Raw genomic sequence first — 24,113 nt, forward strand, 5'->3', positions numbered from 1 at the left:
CGGCGTTGTCTCTAGTGTTTGCATCTCAGGGCAGTACACAAACATGCGTCACTAAGACCTTGCCTCCAAAACACGGGTATCTATTCTTGTGTATCTTTAAGAGGTTGGCTCCGCCCCTATCTTCCTCCTGACAAGATGGCGGCAGAGTGTAGAGTGCTGTCTTACACCGTATACAAGTGGAGCTCTTTCTCATCCAGTTATCTGCCTGAGTGAGTACAAGGAATTTGGTTTGCGCGGTCTGTGGCACTCAATTAACCCCCCGTGCACTGCGTATAGACCCTTCTTCGTATATGACTTTTGCCTCATGCAGTGTTGTGTTCGTGCCGTATTTTTTTTTTTATTACACCTTTGATATATATTCGCCTCGAAGGAGTACACTAAGTTTTTGTGTTTGTGTAGTGCTTGTGCAGTGTGTACCATCGTACAAAGGGTACCACTTCTCAGTAGCATCTTCCCCACGCAGCGTTCCTGTGTAGGTGAGCTGCACCCAAGGACTAGGTTACCCGAGGATGTTTCCAACTCCTCACACTTCTCCAGTACTTCTGTGAGGAGTGTGTCCTGTGCTATCATTTTATGTCCAGTGTAATATGCAGGCCATTTTAAATACTGTCATTGCAAATTATTACCCAAAAGTGACCCTCCCCGTTTTTATTTCTAGTATCAACTAAACAATATCTCAGACAGCTGTGTATTAATCCTGATATATGTTTTAGCCCAATGTAGTAGACCAACACCCCAACTCCTTATCACGCTGCCTGTGGTAAACAATAAAAGGGAGGCAGTCTCATGGGAACAATATTTGTGTCCTTGAGCATAAAATACAGTGCTGTATACACAAATGTAGGCTAGTACCGAACAGAAAAACATTGTTTACATCATTTTATTTCAATAAGCTACCTTTATCTGAACACCTGGAGGCTGGCATTGTTGTCTACTATGTCACTTGACAATGAGATAAAACAGTTTTTTGTCAATGTTAACCTACGTTTCTAGATACAACTGTATTTTATGCCCAATGATGTGTTTTGTTTCCCCCCAGTGGGGCTTCCCTTTACACTACACACACACACACACACACACACACTAACTACTGATTGTGTTTGACAGCAAGAGAGATGTTTCTGGTGAACTGGGTCAAAAGTGTGCATGTTTAGTTTGAAATGAGAGCCCTTTAGCCAAAAGAGCATTATGGGAGATGTAGTCCTGCAGCAGCTGGAGGGCCGCAGGTTGGACACCCCTGAGCCATGTATGTTACAGGGCCATCTAAGCTCGCTGCGTTTTGCACTTTGTAGATATAATGTTGAAACCAAATTTATCTTGACCCAATCAACCCTTAGTGAATAGACCCATAATAGTCTTTAAACTTTAAGATTGTAAGGCCATGATTATTTTCTTTTTATGGTGCATTCTTAATTTAACTTTTATTTCATGAAGTTGCCTTTAGCTGTTTCTAGCAACTCTTAATGTCTATTTGTCATCCTAGTTATGCATTAAGACATTGATGGATTTCCATCACCTTTACCCACCATAACTTTTGTTATTGACATTGACCTTAAACTGATTCAGAACGCTAAACTTTTTTGTTAAACTTTTTTACCTAATTTACTTGCAAAACAAGTTTGTTATAAAAACGTAATACCGACAACGAAAATTACTTTTACTAAATATTAACATTGCATTATGCACTAAATTGAAACTGTTTTACTATCTCTTTTTCACTGTTCCTTAAAAAATAACACTGTAGGCTGTCAAATATTTAACGTTATACAAATTACCTATTAATTTGTAGGTTCTCCTATTAGTCCAATGCAGGGGTAGGGCTAAGAGACGGCTTTTTTTTTTTCTTCCCCAATCATGTTTTTATTTTCATTTATTGAAAGGATATTTATTGGGGCAATATGACATAAAACACACTACAGTACTGCAGTTAACTCCTTCATAACAAGTGGTAATTTGCACCATAAAGACTCAAGCTTGTATGTTTAACCGTTCAATTAAACTGTTCGATTAAATTCTTTCAAGGTTTCATATCAAGCCATATTCATGCTAATGCATATTTATTGGTGCCTGTGCCTGGACTTGTTTAAACGCTCTCATAAACTGGGCAGACGAATATGTTGGTGCTTATAAATATGTAATCATCTTATAGATTAGTACACACTCATGCATACACTGCTCCCTCCACCTCTCCCTGTTACTTCATACATGGGCAAGCTGCCTGCTGCTTCCTCTCTATCACTGCGGGGTCACATAACACTGGCACCTGGATGCTGTGCACCCTCGGTACCCGCCTCGGCCCCCCTTGTGGCAGCTTCCTGGGTACCTAGTGACAAGCCGGTGAGATAGCGTAGGTGTTACATGACCCTGACTGCAGAGCCTATTAAAACCTCAGGGTCTCAGATTGAAATCCTGGCATGATCAACTCAGCCCTTCCTCCTTCCGAGGTCGATAATTGACCTTTCATTGGTCAATAATATCAGCTGCTGATTTGGTTAATTCCAAGATCCTGCAATAAAAACACTTTCAGTCCCACTGGTAGAAAGGTGCTATATAAAATAGTTATTTATAGTCGTTATGGTGACCTGGCGCCCAGAGTTTGCTGAGCCTTGCCCTACACCAGCATACACCTGCACACTAACACGCTAAAATTCTACGCTCATGTACACACATGCTTACACCATACACTAATACACACACTATATGCTGACACACACACTCACGCTAATGCCATACTATAATGTACCCGCACTAGCTGACACTACAGTATATAAACACTGACTCCAGCAATATACTAGAGCTGAAACAACGAATCGATAAAATCGATAATAATCGATAACGGAAATAATCGATAACGATTTCCGTTATCGATTAATCGAGTGATCAATTCGTTGTTGGAGCACTCGGCTCCTTTTACTTACCTCCGCGAGCGTTCCCCGCTTCTGCTACACGCTCTGCAGTCTCCGCCTTCTTTTAGCTACGTGACGGATGTGACGCGTTCCGGAGGTAAGTATTCTTCTGTCTATGTGCACAGATCGCACAGAGCCACTCGCACAGAGCGAATCGCTCTGTGCGAGTGGCTCCATTCGCACAGAGCGGTTCGCTCTGTGCGAGTGGCTCCATTCGCACAGAGCGGTTCGCTCTGTGCGAGTGGCTCCATTCGCACAGAGCGGTTCGTGAGTGTGGGTGCAGGGCAGAGTGGGGGTGGGGGTGCAGGGCAGAGTGGGGGTGGGGGGTGCAGGGCAGGAGACTGGGTGCAGGGCAGAGTGGGGGTGGGGATGCAGGGTGTGAGTGTGGGTGCAGAGCAGAGTGGGAGACTGGGTGCAGGGCAGAGTGGGGGTGGGGATGCAGGGCAGGGTGTGAGTGTGGGTGCAGGGCAGAGTGGGTGCAGGGCAGAGTGTGAGTGTGGGGGCAGGGCAGAATGTGGGGGCAGGGCTGGGTGCAGGGCAGAGTTAGAGACTGGGTGCAGGGGCACAGTGCAAAGTGCTGGGTGCAAAGTGCCAGTGCTGGGTGCAAAGTGCCAGGGCTGGGTGCAAAGTGCTGGGTGCAAAGTGCCAGGGCTGGGTGCAAAGTGCAAAGTGCTGGTGCAAAGTGCTGAATGCTGGGTGCAAAGTGCTGGATGCAAAGTGCCAGGGCTGGGGCAAAGTGCTGGGTGCAAAGTGCTGGGTGCAAAGTGCTGGGTGCAAAGTGCTGGGTGCAAAGTGCAAAGTGCTGGGGCAAAGTTTCTTGAACAGTAATAGTCCACCTCTTTTCAGAATGTTTGGGGTTATTTTGTTTCATAAATATTGTGTTTGGGTTCTTGTACTTTGAAAATATTGTTTTTTATTACATCATAACAAAATAAGAATGTTAATGTAAATTTTAAGTTGTTTTTTAACATCCAGTTCATTAAATTCTTTTAAATAAACGAAAAATTTGCATATTGTTTTTTTTTATCCGATTAATCGATTAATCGAAAAAATAATCGGCCGATTAATCGATTATTAAAATAATCGTTAGTTGCAGCCCTACAATATACTATATATAATTTGTCCTCATAGCGCTTCATTTGTGTGTTTTCTTCCCTGTCAACCGTATGCCTTAAGTTCAAGTGATCATGAACTTGGACCTCATTACATACCTGCTTCATAATATTTACTAAATGTCAACATGTTTGTAACACTATTATATTGTACATTGTTCAGGGACAGGATAGTAACAAATAACTATACTGTCATTTGAATAATCGACTTTGAGACTTTAATATCGTCTTGACACATGTATCTTTAACCATCTTTACTGGGCTAGGAATTAAGACTAGTTTATAAGGGTGTGAAATATTTCATATCTGTAACATAATCCACACAGGCATCGTTGACGCTACTGATTTATATTCATTTCAACATGTCGCCGAATGTTGGCATATATCACCTTAATATTTTGCTGTGCTGATTATGTAAAAATGTTGCATGATACCGTAATAGTATGACTGACATAAACAAATGTTTTGAATACAGCTATTACAAAGTACCAAAACATAAGTAACATTGATACCTAAAATATTATTGATTTTTTATGTAGGTGTCTGTAGCTGCTGCTTCTCCAACTCCCTTGAAAATCTTGTGTGTTGTGTTTCTGTGAACATTTTTTTCTGTTGTTTTTTATCATAGCAATATATAAAGATATTTAAAGGATGAGTTTGTAATTTTCTGGATTTTTTTGAGCAGGGTCATCCTCCACTTTTGTTTCTTTAAATCTAAATTGTTTATGTGATACTAGTTTCGTCTAGTTCACTCATTGTACTATGCTTAATATGATGGGGCTTTATGTTAACAAAACATGAGTGAAGTTTTTTTTTTTTTACTGAATACACAAGGGCAAGTTATTTTAATCTATCTTTTCAGCAATTTTCTTCACACTTTTTATGTTGCATTAAATAAAAACTGGCTTAATATTATCTGGTTAGGGCTGTAACACTTATTACCGTATATTATAAACCACCATGGGCCAAACTTTTGCTCCCGTACGACAGTCCAGTCTGTGTATATCCCATTAACAGGATTGGCACTAACCCAGACTTGACCTTGTCGGAAAGAACGTATGCTAGATGAACTGGGTCACCTCTCAAAGTAAATAGACTCAGCACATGGAAAACATTGAGTTTATTTGCAGGAGAGTTTTACTTTTTTATTTTACTTCTCTGTGTGTTACCCTTTGTGAGTGATGGCAATATCAGCTTATTGTAAAAAGCTGTTTCTAGTTTTTTCATTGAGGAGGTTATAAAATGGAAAATACAGAGCCATCGCAATAGTCATCAGCTTGTTGATGCATGTTCCAGTGAATGCTACATTTAGCTTGGTAACGGTGATGCGTATATTTCCTTTTAAATACAGATACACGTGCTTAAATGAAGTTTTCTTTTAACTTGAAGGTTAGTATTTCTGTATAGTTTAAAGTTCTCTGAAGAATACATTGACTGCATAGTTCTGTGTCCCATGAAACGTAATTTTTAATTGTACACTTTCTTGTATGTCGCAATAAATATACACTATTGTTTTATATAGCGCCATCAAATTCGGTAAAATGGGTAGACAGGACATAACAAGTAGTAAATAACATAATTTGACTTACAGAAACGGGTGAGGAGGGCTCTGCGCAAACGAGATTACAATCTATAAATTGATTACATTGACAGTGGTTTCCCAAGATATGTGTATATAATATATATTAATATATATTATATGAGTCATTACATTACATTTCGCTTATATGGTGCCCTCAGATTTGGTTGGCACTCTAAAACAAATGCCATATCCCTGTGCTTCACCTTGTGGACAGAGACCGTGCAGGAGGTAGATTGGGGTGCTGGTCAGGGCTATTGTCAATACCAGAACTACAGAGGGGCAGATGCAAATATTGCACAAACTTTTACTTATTTGTGGAATGTATAAATTTATAACATATTTAATCCTTTTAGTGATGAATGAAGCAAATCATTTATCTGTCCCATTCTGGCTCGTAATAGTATTTGTGAAAACAAAATGCTTCACAAATGCTGACAGTATTTCAAAGGGTTGGCAATAATCATGATCTAAGCTAATCAGCTTAGAGGGTTAAAAGCACTGAGCAGTGGACAATAAAACCAAGCTTCCCCATTGCAGATGATGTCAGGTAAAATTCCCGGCCTCACCAGCCCAGAACAAGGGTATCACCATGGGCCTGGTTGGCTCAAGCAGTTGTCAGAACCATGCTCAAAGAAACACAACTGTTGCCATTTCCTTGCAGCATCCTGTTGATTTATGCTATATGTGAGAGTTAGCTCTTTGGTTATAACAGCAAATCATAAAACAAATAAGGAATAACATATAAGGCACTTGAAGTGAAAAGGTAGCCACATATCGTGTAAAAAAAAAAAAAAAAAAAAAAAACATCCCCTGTAATATCACTCACTACAGAGTTTCAAACTGTCTCTGTCAGCACGGCCGAGCAAAAGCACACAAAGCGAAGATTGCAATGCACAATGCCAAGCATCCGCTGGAGAGGTGTAAAACACACTGCCGCTGGGGTCTGGAGCAGTGGAAAAGTTCTGTGGAGTGATGAAGGCCACAGCATGACTGTGCCCTTGTGCGCACCGGTCTATATAATAGAGATATTGATGAGTTTGATGTGGTGGAACTTGAGTCAGAGCCCTGGCCTTAAAACCGTTGGAATTAACTCTGACTATTGCTTGCTAGGACTTCTTGTCCGACATTGGTGCCTGACCTCTATATATATATGTATATATATATAATATTTTTTTAAAAACTCATATTTAATGCACCTGTAAGAAAAACCTTTTGTGGATGTGTCCTAATTAATGAACTGATGTATAAAGTTTTTCTGTCCATTGGTAAAGTAAATATCTTGTACTTTGCACGGAAAAAATAAAACCTAGAGATGTGAGTCAGTGTTAATAGCCAGTTGATCAAAAGGACATTGCAAGATTTCAGTACACCGTGATCCAAATTAGTACTGAAAGAGTACATAACATGGCATTTGACATCAAACATAACGGTGCTCTGGTTTTGAATTACAGAACTAAATTTAGGAACAGCTATAGTTGGCAAATTAAAAATATTCCATGACATATTAACTTTATTTTCAATAGTGAAGCACATGTTTGCCAAATACATGCACTGCATTTGCTATTCTTCTTCAGACACTTTGTTCAAAATATCGTATAGAAAATGAATAATGCTTTGAAGAATACCTCATCTTGGAAACGTAAAAGTGTACATTAGAAGGTTACTTGCCACCCTGCAGAATACCTCCATGCCTTGCTAATGGAACAGCATGAAAAAGGACCACACAGCTATATTATGCATTAAATTGAGTATAATTACTGGGGTGTCCCTTTTAAAACAGGCTACCAATAATAAAATGCTGCTACCAAGCTGTCTGATGGTCAGCTTTAGTTTTTTGTGTAGGTTCAAGCAGCCATCACTTGTTAGTTTTGTGACATGAAACTTCAACTCTCGTGAGTCACCTGCTTTAGGGGGCGAACCTCTTTCACCTCTAGTTTATTGGAAAAAATGAAACTTGTCCTATAATTTTTCCTTGAAATGACCCCCCTTGTCTTTCATTGAATGTTTTTTGTCTTTCTCTTAGACAAAACTTTGCCATCTATAACTGAATTGGCTTTTTAAAATTTTATTTTAGTATGATCATTCTCACATAGATTTCAGTGTTCTTTGTAGCACAATGATTTTTAAGCCAGGCACCTATTCTGTTTTTCACTACTTTTGGTATAAATCTCCTAAAAGATGGTTAGGCATGTGGACTTGGGTACTCTGTAACTAGAATATTCAAATAAAGCATTGTTTGCATAACTTGCGTAAATATACAAATAGCTTATTACTCAATGTTTACAAACCATGCTCGTACAAGAATGGAAGGGACTTTATTCGCATTTAACTCAAATTAGAGAGCACTGTTAGAAATAGGTCAAGTTTAATATTTCAGTCCAGTGTGCGTTCCATTTGAGTCTTCTCCCCTCAGAATAGAAAGAATCTATGTATACAGTGCTGTAAAAACAGTATTTGCATATTTATTGCACTAAAATGTTTAAGATAATCAAAGTAGTTTTAATTTTAGACCAAGATAACCAAAGTAAACACAGTGCAATTTATTTTTTACATGGGTGATCTAGGTTTTGATAAACTCTTTACTTTGAATAAATGATCATTTAAAAGCTGCATTTTGTGGGGGGGGGGACCTTAAACATTTTCACTATGATTATGCAAATACTCCAGTTCAAAGAAAAAATGTCCCAAAAAAAACCCCCATTTTTACAAGTCCTAAAACTGGCGCTGTCTCTTCCCAAAAATCCTGGCATGTAAAGAGTTGAAAAATCCTGGGGCCTCTAGTTTTCAAACATATATGGTTTAATGAAGTAAATTGAATTAGCCGTTGTCAAACCAAAATAGGGCATGGGCACAGACTGACCAGATGTCAAAATTAAAATAAAATAATGCTCATCTCAAATGTGACCTTTCAGCCCCTAAACAACATGAAAAGCCTTTGCATGGGTGGTATCAATGTACGCAGGAGATGTTGCTGAACACGTTGGGGGGTGTTTGTCAGTGACAAATACTAGTGCCTGTAAATTCATACATAAAGTACAGGTGTGGGCAGAGAAAATATTAACAAAAACTTTCACAACAGTTACTAGTAAAAAATGACTACCAAGTTTACTAAAATGACTGCATGGAAAGAGTTAAGATACTAGCATTTGAAATACCCTGGGGTAATTCTTCTGGTTTGGAAAGCTACCAAAACAACTTGTTTTCCAGAGAGTGTCATGCCTTTGGTGTGATTTAATAAGTATTGTGTTTACAGAGGGTGAAGAAATCAACATCTTCCGAAGTAAAAACTTTTTGTTTTTTTTGTGTACATTTTGCACATTGACTTTCTGTAGGTTGATTTATTTAACAAAAGATTACAGCTGTTTACGTACGGGAAATAACAAAACTGTATATCATTTTGTAGCAGACTCCTCCGTATAAAAGGTGGTTTTCATTGATTCTCGCACTTGTCTTGGAGTTGAAGTACTTTTTCTGAATTTTAGATTTTTTTTTTTTTTTTTTTGCTGATTTTGAAAATGTGAACACCGGATATTCCATATTTCTTTTAGACTTTTGGTGTCAATGGGTTAAAGCATTTTGGTAGGGAAAAAAAATAATTCCTCTTGACTTGTTATTTGGCTTAAAACCAGCAGTCTACAAACTCTGCCATTGTTAACTTTCTGCATTCGTGTTATACAGCACGTATTTCAAACTTTTACAGATTTGATTTCATTATGTAATCTTTGTTCCTGACTTACTAATACATGGAAATATCTTTATTATGCCCTAAAGAGAAAATAACTTTTTTTTGTAAGTTTTGAACCTCAATGCTGTACTTTGCTGTTTTAACTTATATTGTCTGACATTCTTTGAAAATTAATACAATCAAATGGATGCGGTAGTTAACCTTATGATTAGGTACAGGATTTGTTGACTAGACTTTTTGACCTTATACCCTTGAATAAGCTAAGTAATGGTGTGAGTTTAGCCTTTGTGCAAAAACGGCTTGCAAACTACTGTAGATAACAAGGAAACTGATTTCCAAGTCTCAAGATTGCTACATGTATTTCTGGGTTACTTAATAAATGCAAGATAGAATGTTGGATCTGTTAAAATTTGTCTGTGAATTGTGTGATATCATATGGATCCTTAATCTTAATTTAGTCACTTTAAAGGGTAAGTCTAATGGAAAAACAAATGTCCTTGAGCATAAAATACAATAATGTATACAATGGTGTAGGTTAGCATCGTGAAAAACTGGTTTTATCTGTTTTGTTCCAATAAATGTCCTTTTTCTACCAGCCTATAGATTCTCGATGTTATCAGTAGTAAGATGACTTTTCCTCCTCAAACACCACACTGTGATGATTCTTTATAACAATGTTAACGTGGTCTGTTCTTCAATAGGCTTACCTTATTCTATGGTTTAGGATGTGAGGTTGTGTGTCTAGTAAATTGATTATTCTTTCTACTTATTAACTTTTTAATTTTCTTTTTTAAGGAACATTTTAGTCGATAAACCCAGTGACCAGTCTTCACGATGGTCTTCAGAGAGCAACTATCCCCCACAGGTAGGTTTTTTTTTTTAACCATCATTACTTTCTTAATATTCAGGTAAGGCTGGTACTCGACAACCTATTGTACTTGCAACTTGCATTAATGTATAGCATCTTGTACAGTTTCCCACTTTTGCTCTGTCTAACATTTTTATAGTGCATTTCTAAACTTGTAATATCTTCTGCAATTTGTAAGTTGTCTTCTCCTTTTATTAGTCAAAGCACAGTTATTCCTGTAGAGGTCCTGGTTGTTTTTTTTTTAGGTTTGATATAATTAGATTTAGGCAACGACCATATAATGATGGGCATTGTGCCACAAATGCACATTAGTCCTAAAAATGATTTAATTAATGTTTGGCAGGGTACCTTTGACGTCACAGTCACTGAACCCTGCGTGTTAGCAGAGGTCAGGGTTTTTCACTTGTGAGCTGGCAGCATTTTTGTCATCTTTTGTTTTTACAATGTATTCAAAGTGGGCACGATACACTGGCACTATATATGATATGTGGTTTGTATCCTCGGCCCAATTTGTAAACTACATATCACGTCATTGGCATTGATACGATTAAACATTAAGACGTTCATGTCGCTTTGTACAAAATTGAGCATTACCTTGTAATACTGGAAGTGCTGCAATTGATTGCTTTCTTCTTGAACCTAGTTCCTGATTTTAAAGTTGGAAAGGCCAGCCATCATTCAAAGCATCACTTTTGGAAAATATGAGAAGACTCATGTATGCAACTTGAAGAAGTTCAAAGTTTTTGGTGGCATGAATGAAGAAAACATGACAGAGCTTTTATCTAGGTATTTCCAACTGAATTTACCTCTGATGTTTTATTAGACTTGAAATACTAAAGTAAAATGTAACTCTCCAGCAAATGATTATTTTTCTTCTCTCTCTGTTTTTATACAAAAAGAATAAATCTCACAGGCTTCAGAATGACAATATATTGAAAGGGCCTCAACCCGTTAATAAACTCTTACATTGCGTGTTTAGTGCCACCCCTTAAAATAAAGTGTCTCTGTTAGTAGTAATAATAATAAATGTCATTAAAGGCACAGTTTAATGTCTCTGACGCCTCCTCTATCGGGGATGCGTTTTAAAATACTTAGTGTGTAACTTCTAAGATGGAAAAAGGAGGCACACTTACCTGAAATAGAAGAGGCTACCTTACAACAGTAGCACTCGGCACCCTCTGACTATTCTTGCCACTGATTGGCTGCTTGAAACGGTCAGCCGGTGGTAAGGAAGTGCTGCCCTCTTGTACAGCGTACATTTGCTCCAAGGGGTCTGTGAATGGGCAAAAAATGAATCCTTGTGGATCAGTGTTTTATAATGCCTCTGCTACCCCCTTAATTTCCTTTACCCCACCACAACGTATCATTGAAATCAATGGCAGCACTTTCCACACATGAGCACAGGTCTGAGTATACCATGTGATTTGTTTGGTCAAACACCTGCATGGTTTTAGCTGTCAGGTGTGGAAAGGAGCAAATGCATAATCCCCCTGTACGCTTGCAAAATGGACATCGTGAAAATGTAAAGATCTTGGCAACGATGTAATATTGATACGTACATATATACATCTAGCATTGGATTACCTTTGTTGCTTTGTGAAAATTTAATTACCTAAAAACACTTAGTTTCACAAGAAAAATAAAGATCATGAGCTGTCCACTGCAAAGCAATTTTAATTTTACTTTTTTTTCCCCCCAGTGGGTTAAAGAATGATTATAACAAAGAGACATTTACGTTGAAGCATAAAATTGATGAGCAGATGTTCCCATGCCGGTTTATTAAAATAGGTATGTAGAGAATGTAACACAAATTGAGTAACTACTTGGTCTGGAGAACATCTTTTAAAATGTGTTTTTTTGAGATATAAAAATGTTTTGTTGGTATGTCCACCTAGTCATAATGCTTATAACCATCAGCAATTGTGGTCTGGAGCTAGAAAATGTAATTCATTTCACTGCTAGACTGCTGCTGTTAATTCTTAATTAGATGATGATCATGAGGAACTCTAGATAGCTAGATGTTTAACAGACATTACTCCTAGAGTGCCAGTGGTTCTTGAAGGCTAGTTCAGTAATTGATGCTTGATCAGTTGTTCGTTCTGTCTTTCTAAAAGTGCACTTTTTTTAAGATGTCCTAAGATTGGAGCACGAGTGGATCAGTTAATGTCCTTCAGCCCAGTATTAGTTCACCCTGAGAATCTCTAATCTAGGTTTTAAGATTATCATAAAAATCACTGAACATATCATTGAACTTGGATTAAATATTATTTTGGTTTCACAGAATCCTATGTTACTCATGGCCATCATTTTTTCTCCTTTCTCTAGTGCCTCTCTTGTCCTGGGGGCCAAGCTTTAACTTTAGTATTTGGTACGTTGAAATAAATGGCATTGATGAACCTGATGTGGTGCAGCCCTGTCTTCACTGGTACAGTAAGGTAGGATTGTAATTTGTATTATGACATTTGCACGTGGTGGTGTGGGTAATCTATACTATATGACCAACAGTATTATACGAACCTTTTGGTGCTATAGTACCTATACTGAAATAAAAAAACTTATTTGCAATTTTGCTGAAAACTTCCGCTACACGGTCATATAGTGTATGTAGTAATTGAGAGTATTAGGTGTGTGCTTATTTTTTATAAGACTACATATTACATGTCACCCATGGAGACAACATTAGCCAGGTAACTTATATTACCAGACAGCATACTGCCTGTTAAGTTTTACTGACATCTTAAGTTGCCTGCTCAAAGGCCTATCCCTGGCTAAAGGCAAATGGCCCCAACGTTGAGAATAAGGTCCAGTTTTTACCAAAAGTGCATCACATACGTGTTTGGCTCTGAAACATGTTACACATTTATTTTCAATACTATTAGAGTATTGTGATTTTGTGCTTATACTAACATCTGCTAATACAACTCTTCCTGTGTTATTTCCCCAAAACATGTTAGGAGCAAAATATAAGCATACAGCATGCATTTTGATACATCTGCTTTATATATTGTTCTGACGTAACAATGCATTCTTATTCTTTAGCTCTTTATCTGCCATCACACTGTGCCAGTCCTTACACTGGCTTCCCATACCCACCAGAATAGAATTCAAGCTCCTGACCTGTATGTGGCTATTTAACCACTTTGTTGTCTGTTGTATTTCACTTAAGTTCTGTTGACTGCTGTGTTTGGGTCACCCCTTTGTAGTAAACTTACTCATTCTGCCCCTTGTGTTCCAGTAGTACCGTGAACAGGAAGCCATTCGCCTATGTCTGAAACACTTCAGACAGCACAACTACACAGAAGCTTTTGAGTCCTTGCAGAAGAAAACCAAAATTGCTTTAGAACACCCGATGTTAACAGAACTTCATGACAAGCTGGTTCTCAAAGGAGACTTTGATGGCAGTGAGGAGCTGATTGAAAAGGCTGTGAATGGTAGGATTGTTTACGGCACTTTTATGTCTATTGTAAGAAGGGTGAAGTATGGTTGCAAATATCCATGCCAATGTTTTTGTTTTATGGTTTATGTAAGCAAATATGTTGGGACTATTGGCTGATTAAATGGTTTAAAGGGGCAGTTAAGCCCAGAATTTTTGTTTGAACGAAGCAATTTTCTAACTGAAAAATTACTTCTCGGTTTGAATGAATGTTTGCCACAAACCTCATTGACATCTGGCATTATGCTGCAGTACCAGAAATCGACTGATCTAGAAGATTATAGCTGTGTTAATGTGTCCAAATTAACATGTAAATGCATGGCTTAACTACAGGATGTCCTATAAATATGAAACCGTAGGAGAAAATCAGATTACGAAATCTGTTCCAAGTGTCTGGTTATTATTTAATAAAATCATATTTATCATATTCCGTATCTCTCCTGTGACTTCACACGGTTTACGGGTCCCCACCATCAAAATAACTTGAATTTGTTGCTCCTTACTCACCACTATGGTTTGCCTGTAAAATAATAAAATAAATCGATATGTTCTATGGTTCTAGACTTAGGGTACACCTTGGACATTAAAAAAAAAAAAAGAATGTTTAATACATTATTTTGGGTATATCAATCTACAATTGCCAAAAAAGTTACACGGGGTACAGATTGTTTTATATGGCAGTTAAAGGGCCAAATGGGTTATTAGGAAACTTTAATTTACATTTTATAGTGGCTCAATAAGAAGTGCAATCCTGCATAATAAGTGTTGTGCAAACATTCTTGTAAATGATATAGTCTGCATATTGTCTTCCAGTGTGGCATGAAGAATAATCTCAGCCCTGTGTCACATTAAAATACATGCATAGTTTTTGTGGTTTTACATGCAACAAACAAAGATTGCATCCTTTTAACAAATGGTGGCTACTTTCCTCTAATTCTGCATTTAGTACTGGTGTGTTTTTTGTGTAGCACATTTGGTTACAGTACCACATGTCCCTTAATATATTCTTTATACAGCTGTGTCTCTGATTGGAAGCTAATAACACTTCATTATGTATTCCCACAGATGGTCTTTTCAGCCAGTATATCAGTCAACAGGAATACAAACCACAGTGGAACCAGATAATTCCCAAAAGCACTAAAGGTATCATCTAAGAGAATGATTATGCTGACAAAGTTACTACATACAGATAACTATTAAATGTATTTGGACTGGAAAGTTTTACACCATTTCAGTCTGTTTCACCAAGCCTGCCTGACTTCTAAACTACAACTCACAGAATCCTTATTAACTAAGTACACTTTATGAGGTTATGAAAAGTAAAAATGCCTATGTTGAACAATACACGCTATATGACCAATAGTTTGTGGACGTGCCTCCTGTTAGTTTAGGTGTTTCAGCCATACCCATTGCTGCGATGTGTAGTGTTGTCCATAGACACATTGGCATTAGAATAATTCACTTGCCACAGAGTTCCAGTTTACCTCCTAAAACAACACTAGCAAAAGCGCAGTAAGTCAGGAGCTTCATGAATTGGATGGCCAATTGTGTATAGGTTTCCACCATGTTTCAGTGTTTACATTAGCATAACTTACAAATTTAACATGTTTTACCCTAGACCTTCTAAATTAACAAGTGTTTTCTTTGTAGGTGATACAGAAGATAGCAGGCCAGGAATGAGAGGTGGACATCAGATGGTCATTGATGTGGAGTCTGGTAAATGTTTCCTTTTTTCATATTGCTATGTTTATAAGATGAACCTTGGGTTCTTATGTGTCATCCCAGTGTCAGAATAAAGTGTGCATGGCCCTAAAGTAAAGTGATATTGCACTCTCACAAAACATTTATTTAAAAAACATTTGTATAATCATGTTTAATGCTAGTTTAAAGGGAAACATTAGCAAGTTCATACACCAATTTTGAAAAACTAAAATATGCTATTTTTATGTATAATTGCAAGAAATTATACCGTGAGTGTATGTGTTTTGAATGAAGTCATCTAGTGCAGTTTCTAAATGTTGGTCCTCGGTAATGTTGAATAGGAGTCTTTAGTCATCACATGCCTGACCTTGATTGATCGCGTACTCAATGTAAAAAAAAAAAAAAAAAAATACTTTTTGGACCAATGGCAGCTTTTTGTACCTATGTTATTGACAATAACTGGTTTAAATAGATTATACCCCGTTCCTTCCTTTATTTTGTGTTTAGCTGATGCTTGGAGTTCATCTCTCTTCTCAAATCCTCTGGCCTGTTGGCTTTGTCACATGTCCTAGAGCTGTCAGAGCATCACTGGCTAAATGGTGACTAGTGCGCATAATTAGCACATTACATGTAATTGGCTAGATGTTTCTCTTGTTAAGCAGTAATACAGATTAAAATGTAACCTATACAATCACGGGGAATTGTTGGCAACGTTCCAATCAAAGTGCATGTAATGTAATGCCCAGTGTTTCAGTTCCCATCAGGACACATGTCCTCTGTTCATTCATGTCCCTTTGCTGCCCTCTGCCCTTCTTCACCCCTTCCATCTCCTGTCTGATCCTCACAGTCCCTTCCTGCTTCCCCCATATGATCCCCTTCCTCTGCCCCTTTGAACCTGTTTGCTTTGACCACTACAGTAGTAGGATGCCAGGGAGAGTGGCACAGAGAGTGTAGCTGCAGTGTGGAAGGGACTTTGAGATAAGTCGGTGATGAAAGGAGAGGGTATATGAGGCAAGGAAAGTGGAAGTCTAGTGAGGAAATCACGAGGAGTAGGTAGGTTGAACAGACCTGAGGAGAGGAAGCATGTAGTTAGGATAGGTGAGTTGAAGTTGGGTGGGGGAGATATAGGAGAGGAGATGGATGGGAGGGAGAGAGATAAAGAAGACAACCGGGATTAAGTGGAGGGCTTTTCCATCACCTTTATCCCCACCATAACTTTTGTTGTCTGTGCTTCTTGTACTGCTCCAAGCCTCAACCAGTAAGCCTGTATCACAACCTTATGCTGATGAGTCCCATTAAGAACAAACCAGCTGTACATGAGTGGTGATCTGGCTCCTGCACCTCTGTCCCAAACTCTGTTTAAAGGCTGTCCAGTACGGCGTACATTTGTTCCAAGGGATCCATGTATAAAGTGGATATAGAGACAATAAGTTATCATTTTTAACCTTGTTTGCATGCGCCTACCCAGAATTCCTTGCAGTTGTGGAACACTACAAGATTTGAGGGAAAAGCAAGTGTTCTGGCTTGTCTAGTTGGTGTAGACTAGTGTTTAATGCCTCTGCAACCCCATAATTTAAGTGATCATCATATTTACCCCACAATAACTTTTGTTATGTGTACGACAGGGAATACAGAAAGAGCAAGCGAAATATTTTTTTTGCCACGTCTTTTCAATGACTGACATATACAGTAGTATTGAATATTTCTTTGTGTCCTGTTTAGGTTTGTTTATACCTTTTAATATAAAAGTGCTTTCAGTCTTAATGTGCATTTTTTTTGTTTGAGACATCTTACCCTGTACATTAGTGATACAGCAAGAAAATAACAAAGCGTTTGGCACTATTGCTGCTAGGGTTTTGGAAGCTGTCCCATCGGATATGATTTCTGTGCCAGAAATTCATTTGCTTAGCTATGTATGAATGAAGCTGTTGTGGCCAGGGCTTGTGAGTGGTGAGAATTCATGTGCACAAAGGGACTATCTCATTAGCAAGAACACTGAGTGCGCGGTGTTCAGCAGTAAGGCTAATTACAGTTAATGAACCAGAGTAACCGTGTCAGTGCAGTCTTAACCTCCTTTTTAGTTTACTTTTTCCCTCTTTTTATTTTACTTTCTTTTCATTATCAAGTTAGTGGAGATGTTATGGTACCAGGGTTTTCTCTCTTGTGCGGTTACCTCCTTCTATGTTATGCAAAAATATTACCCGTGTAAGAATTTGATAACTAGTTATTTTAGGAGATGTCTGCATTATGATTTTGCTACAGCATAGTATGTTGTATATCACACTTTAAAGTGTTTAATATGAATGTAATCATAGGGCATGCATACCTTCCAACATTTCAGGTACGGAAATTTAGGACACCTTTGAGTGGTGAGGCCACCTTACGCAAGCAGCCCCTGTGCAGTGCTCTGCTGCAGAGCATCAGGTGGAAGCCATGTGGGTGCAATAGCACAGACCCTTGGTTATTATTTTACAGCTCCCTGGGGCAGTCAGGGATTATTAGAGAATCTCTGACTCTCTCATGATCCCCACTACCCACAAAAATTGGACAGTGGGGCCGCTACCTGGGACAGTTCCCAAAAATTGGTTTTGTCCTGCAAAAACCAAAACTGCTGATATGTGGATATGTTGCATAGAACGTTTTCTGTGGACTTTAGTGCATTCATATGTCTTTCTTTCTTGTTTTCCAATCAATAGAGACTGTATATTTATTTGGTGGCTGGGATGGAACCCAGGACCTGGCTGACTTCTGGGCTTACAGTGTCCGAGACAACCATTGGATCTGCATATCCAGAGATACTGAAAAAGAGGTAAGCCTAAAACATTTTATTCTTTAACCGTTCAAATACTTATGACTCTGGTAGAAAACATATAACTGTAACTGTCTTGTTTTATATATGTTTTAAAATGTTGCATTCTTCATTAATTTGTTGATCAACATGTTTATCTTGCATGGTCTTACCACTTTTTCTTATTTCTTAAAGACAATGAACTGTACTTGGCTTTGTCATATTCAAGATATTCAAGATATCATTTATGTGGTATAGCTTGTGGCATCATTAATTTTTTGCTAAATGGTATAGTTGACACTTGACTATCATATGCATTAATGGGCATATGATGTCTGGAGTAATCCTTTGATATATTGATGTAATTTACAAAGAGAGGGAGACAATAGATATGAGTTATATATTGATCATTTAGGCACCAATATTGACGTATTGTTTTAAAGATTTTTATGATTCCTTTTCATTAATAAGATGCTTGTATTCTTCCTGTTGATGGCAGCTCTTTTGGGAGACTTTATAAGAAGTGGAATGAGGCGAAGCCAGAGGACTTTTATTCAATCTCCCTCACTTTCAAATCAAACATTTCAACACAAAAGAGTTACACTAGTTGGAAAACAAAACACAAGCTAAAAATATCTTAAATTAAGTAATGGTGCGATGTCGTTGACAGCACTTAAGGAATAAAATTATTTCTATGGGTTGTTATGGAAAATGTAAATTGTGTTGATAAACAACATTTCTTGTTGGCACAATACACTTCTTATGGACATTATTTAATGAGGAAAGGGCTTGATTGTAGTACATCATTGGTTCAGTATGGCTAGCATTGAAGTGTTGTATTTATCCAAAATCTGAAACAGCTGCTATCCTTTCCAACTCTTCAGTTTGCAGAGGTCCTTGACTAGATGTTCTTAATGCCATCAAAGGTTAATTAATTTTCAGATGACGGATGTAGAGGACCCTTTAGGTATTTTGGAAAGGTTATTTATGGATTATTAGGGAGACTAAATATCAATGATTAATGGAAGATATTTTTAAACTTTTATCTTTGCTGATATTGAAACTCGGATCTAAAAATCTGCTTTTCTCCCTTCAAAATATTTTACTTAATGAGCACTTAATTAGGTAAAATAATCCCAATGTTAAATTATCTAACATATTTTAGGGATTGTTACCAGTGTAACTCATTGCTTTGCATCTAAATTGTCCCTGATTTTTAATTGATTTACATTGAAATACATTCCAATTAATGTAAGTCATATACATAAACTGAACATCAGTGACACTGACGGGGGAGCTCACGCTTGCTACCATCCAAACTTGCAATGAGCTAATCTCGGTGGCTCCAGAATTTCCCTACACTATGAACATATGGTTGATTTGTAAAGCCTCATTAAAGCTATCCAAAAGCATTTCCAACACTTCTACCTTAAAGGGTATAAACTTTGATTTTAATAATGTATAAATAAACCATTCATGAGCTAATCAACCCTTTCACAAACGCTATTGTGTTTTATGTTTTTACCCCCAGAACGGTCCAAGTGCCAGGTCATGTCACAAGATGTGCATTGACACTCAACGCAGGCAGATTTATACACTGGGTAGATATCTGGATTCCTCTGTAAGAAACAGCAAGTCATTAAAAAGTGATTTCTACCAATATGACATTGACACAAACACATGGTCGCTGCTAAGTGAGGATACCTCTGCCGATGGAGGACCTAAGCTTGTGTTTGATCATCAGGTCAGTGGTAACTTGACATACTTTATCTTTAAAGCGGTGATTTTCAATGTTTGTTTATGATGGTTTGTTTATGATGGATAGTGTTGTGCATTGCTTCAACGCACTAGACTATATGATTTTATATAGGTTTCTTCATGGGACGCTCTCTTCTCTTGCAAACCCTGAACATGCTGAGTTTGCTGTGTTATGCTATGATTTCCTTGTTTTTAGACTAACTGGTTTGTTCACTAAATCCTGGATTTGCAGATGAGTTCAGCATTCTGAAGCCCACCCCCTGAGCTTCTCCTTCAAGAAGAGCTAAGAGGGTTCTGTTCAATGATTGATTCAGTTGTCTCCACATTAACTATGAATTATAAGGTGGGAAACATGCCCTCTTGCAAGGGAAGTTAGCTGGAGTTGGCGCTTTAAACTTTGCAGTTAGTGTTAATATTTCAGCTAACAGTCTTACCTACAAGCTTACTGTTTTACATCGTTAGCAATACTATAATATTTATTGGAGCCCCCAGTCTGGTAGCATCAGAAATTTCAGAAACATAAATTCATCCTTTGCCTTATTAATCTCTGTAGTATTTAAGAATGCAAACTTAAGTGTTAACCAGTGTCTTTAAGTTGCTTAGTGAGAAAACTCCATGGATCTCAGAAAATACATGGTATTCTCTCAAAATACCAGCTGATCCATCTGCCAAATACACCAGCATATTTTTTCAGGTATACTGGCTCCTTAAAGTGAGTTTGCTATCAATGGTAAGTATGCTGTCAGCGATAAAACCGCTTTATTCTGGAGCTTATCGTTAAGTAAACCGCAAGATGGTACGATAAGGGGAAGCCAATTTAATGGTATCATTAGTGAGTGCATATTTCAGTCATTTTCTTGGACAAATTGATTTAATTGGGTTGCAGGCGGAATGACATCACATGCTATTTTTTTCATTAGCTGGAGCTAGGCTGTCAGTGGATATGCTGATACTTTTTGAAAAAACATTCATTCTAACAATTTGAATGTTTGCATGTATTAATTTTATTAATAGTAATAACCTTTGTCATATATCTTGTCTTCTGGCAGATGTGTATGGATTCAGAAAAGCACATGATCTACACTTTCGGAGGCCGCATTTTGACATGTAATGGCAATGTAGATGACAGTAGGGCCACTGAGCCCCAGTTTAGTGGACTTTTTGCTTTTGATTGCCAAACACAGACATGGAAACTACTTAGAGAAGACTCTTGTAATGCTGGACCAGAGGACATTCAATCCCGGATAGGACACTGCATGCTTTTCCACTCAGTAAGACATTGAATTAGGGTTATTGTGCGTGTGTGTGTTGTATAAATGTTTGTAGATTCTTCTTGCTTTTGTAATGTAACAAAGTTGTACCACTTTTACAAAGGCTGGCCTACTTAGTTTGCTTTGTGCGTCTAATTACTTACTGTGTTCTTTGTTCTTAGAAAAATCGATGTTTGTATGTATTTGGAGGACAGAGATCAAAGACATACTTAAATGACTTTTTTAGCTATGATGTGGACAATGATCATGTGGAGATCATATCAGATGGTACCAAGAAAGACTCTGGCATGGGTAAGGAAAATCTAAAATGTCAATGTTACACTCAAGACTCTATTAACACACAACTTATTTTTTATGTACCTGTATGCGCATGTCAATCTCAATGCACTGCTGTGCATACATCCACGGGCTGGTTCTGATAATTGGGAGGTATTCATGATGAGACTGTACATACATAGACACGGTTCAATAATGTACTACAGTACCATCTGTATACATCAGGAAACATGGTTAGTCTTGTTCATAAATTGGTCTTAAATGTGGGGCAGTTTCAGATGGTAAGACATTAACTACCAGCTACCTTGCTGGCTTGGAACTTCAATAATTTGCTTCATTTATGGGGTGGGGTTGGGGTTTTTTTTGTCCTTTTTTGTAGGAATTGACTGTACCAAATGTGTAATGTTTAGTGGTAATTAGATAAATGGTTTTACTTTCTAAAGTAAATGCTATGTAAATTGTTGGCGCTATAATAATAATAAAGGAATTGAGTTGATCATGTGAGCGCAAGAGTTATCCTACAGTTTTGTTTTTTTTTGTTTTTTTTTAAAGCAACCATACTTACAAAGCACTTGAGGTAATGATCTGTGAGCTTCCTACCTGGAAAATGAAAACCCATTTCCCTGTCCACCCACACAGCTTCTATAAAGTACACACGCACTTTTTTTTTATATATATATTTATATGATGACTACAAAAAAGCCTCTCCTTTGCGTATCCAAAATTGTAAAACCTTTACATTATATATGCTTTCAAAGTCAAGAAAGGAGATAAGGGTACACTCTGAATTGGCTTAATGGACATTTGGGGGGAAAATGACTCCCTTTTTTATAGTGGATTTCAGAATTTTTGACCTTTTGACCATATTACCTTGAGACACTGGCCTGTTCCATCATAATGCAGTCGTTTAGGCTGACACAATTGTTTTTTCACAGAACAAAAAAAAGTGTCTGTAAAAAATCATCCCCTGCTTTCAACATTAGACTGCCATCGAGTGGACAAGCTTAAGCTGCACAGGCGCTATATTTCCAATTTGGGACAGATTGTATTGGCTTACATTTTGAAAAATGTGTGTTAACTGTTTGGTCAGAATGATCTCTCGTTAGAGGTTTTGTTAAAGAAAATTTAAAAGCCTTGACATAGTTACTAACAGACTTGTACATTCAGATTCGTACAAATTGATGAATTTTGGCAATTAAACCTGCCCCAATTTTCTAAGCGGTGAAAGGCTTTTAAAACTGCAACTATCCATTTAATGCCTGTAAATATGGATGCAGGTCAGACAGAGGTCCATATTGGCCCAGCCTTGTAAGTCTTGCTGCCTTAACGTATTACTGGTGAAATAATCCAGGAGAGATAGGAGCACCCTCTATGGGGAAAAATGTTGTTGCAGATCAAAGCAAATACCTTTTTTTTTAATGCTGCTATTTTACTTTTTTAGTCCCTATGACTGGCTTCACCCAAAGGGCTACTATAGACCCTGAGCTGAATGAAATTCACGTTTTGTCGGGTCTCAGTAAGGATAAAGAGAAACGCGAGGAGAATGTGAGGAACTCATTTTGGATCTATGACATTGTTCGGAATAGCTGGTAAGCATATCGTGTGCTACACATGAAATTTGCGATGTAACAGATAAGACTGTGTAGATGCATTGTAATGTCAAATAGTGCGAGTTTGCACCTCCTTGATTGACCATTGATGCATACCCTTATCTTTGTTAAACCCAATATGGAGTTAATGCAAGCTTAGCATCCAGAGATGGATGAGCAATGACTAATTATTCAAATTTGTTTGTGTTACAGAATTAGGGTTCTGGCTACTGATTCTTCCACATGTCAATTTTTTACTAAATACATTTGGAAAAATATGTTGATCACAAGCCATTAAGGAGCTAACGTCATCTCACTATTCATCATTTTCCACGTTTTTTTTTTTTTTTAAAGGGTAGCCAATTTCTCTGCAGGTTCTGGCTTGTGTTGTAGCATGACACACTAGTGTTTCAAAAAACACAAACCACTTTTGTCTTTCTAGCAAAGTGTTTTTTATTTAGTATTTGTCCCAGAAAAATGATAAATCTGCACAATGAATTTAGCTGGAACTTTATCAGCTATTACAGGGTTGCAGACTATTCGGTATTTATATAGTTTCTAAATTTATATACAATACATCAAATATCCCCTTAAATATAAAAAAAAGTATTAAAAAAATAAAATAAAAAAAATAAAGTTTATTATTTTGAGCAAGTGCTAAAATTTCTCAAAAATCTTAACAAAGAGTTAAAATAAAAGCACTTCAAATACCCATACCCAAGGGGTGTCCAATATAAAAAAAAAAAAAAATAATAAAAAAAAAATGGCTGATGGGGTAAATTGGAGTGGCCGAGCTCAAAGATAGGGCATAGGTACAGACTGACCAAAATGGAGAAAAAAAGCGCACTTCCCAAATGTGGCATTTTAAATCTCAAACAACACGACAAACCCATGCATGTCGGGTATCACTGCACTCAGGAGATGTTCCTGAACCCACATTGGGGTGTTGTTTGACAGTGACATATACCAGAACCTGTATATCTATAACTAAAGTACAATTTGTGTGAAAAAAATAAATAAAACAAATTACTATTACAAAGTTTGACAAAGTGTAGTTGTATAATTGGTGCATGGAAAGGGTTAAAATAACAGCATTTGGAATACCCTGGGCTGTCTAGTTTTCAAAAATATATGGTTTGACGGG

General features: G+C 37.5%; 1 protein-coding gene across 2 annotated transcripts in view; it reads left to right on the plus strand.

The window, feature by feature from the left end:
* The first annotated feature begins 118 nt into the window (after window positions 1-118).
* MKLN1 (muskelin 1) overlaps window positions 119-24,113 on the plus strand; it is a 30,101-nt gene continuing 6,106 nt past the window's right edge. The window contains exons 1-13 of one of the 2 annotated variants that reach the window (XM_053462442.1): window positions 119-209; window positions 10,081-10,150; window positions 10,797-10,939; window positions 11,853-11,941; window positions 12,479-12,588; window positions 13,392-13,584; window positions 14,652-14,729; window positions 15,237-15,302; window positions 17,984-18,096; window positions 19,607-19,819; window positions 20,883-21,104; window positions 21,266-21,395; window positions 22,822-22,969. In XM_053462442.1, the coding sequence (XP_053318417.1) occupies window positions 136-209; window positions 10,081-10,150; window positions 10,797-10,939; window positions 11,853-11,941; window positions 12,479-12,588; window positions 13,392-13,584; window positions 14,652-14,729; window positions 15,237-15,302; window positions 17,984-18,096; window positions 19,607-19,819; window positions 20,883-21,104; window positions 21,266-21,395; window positions 22,822-22,969 (1,649 nt within the window). In that variant the 5' untranslated portion in view covers window positions 119-135. Of the gene's footprint in view, window positions 210-10,080; window positions 10,151-10,796; window positions 10,940-11,852; window positions 11,942-12,478; window positions 12,589-13,388; window positions 13,585-14,651; window positions 14,730-15,236; window positions 15,303-17,983; window positions 18,097-19,606; window positions 19,820-20,882; window positions 21,105-21,265; window positions 21,396-22,821; window positions 22,970-24,113 lie in introns of those variants that run through there. The other variant, XM_053462443.1, reaches the window with a different exon arrangement.

The sequence above is a fragment of the Spea bombifrons genome, chromosome 4 (genome assembly GCF_027358695.1).
Source record: "Spea bombifrons isolate aSpeBom1 chromosome 4, aSpeBom1.2.pri, whole genome shotgun sequence".
Classification (NCBI taxonomy): domain Eukaryota; kingdom Metazoa; phylum Chordata; class Amphibia; order Anura; family Pelobatidae; genus Spea; species Spea bombifrons.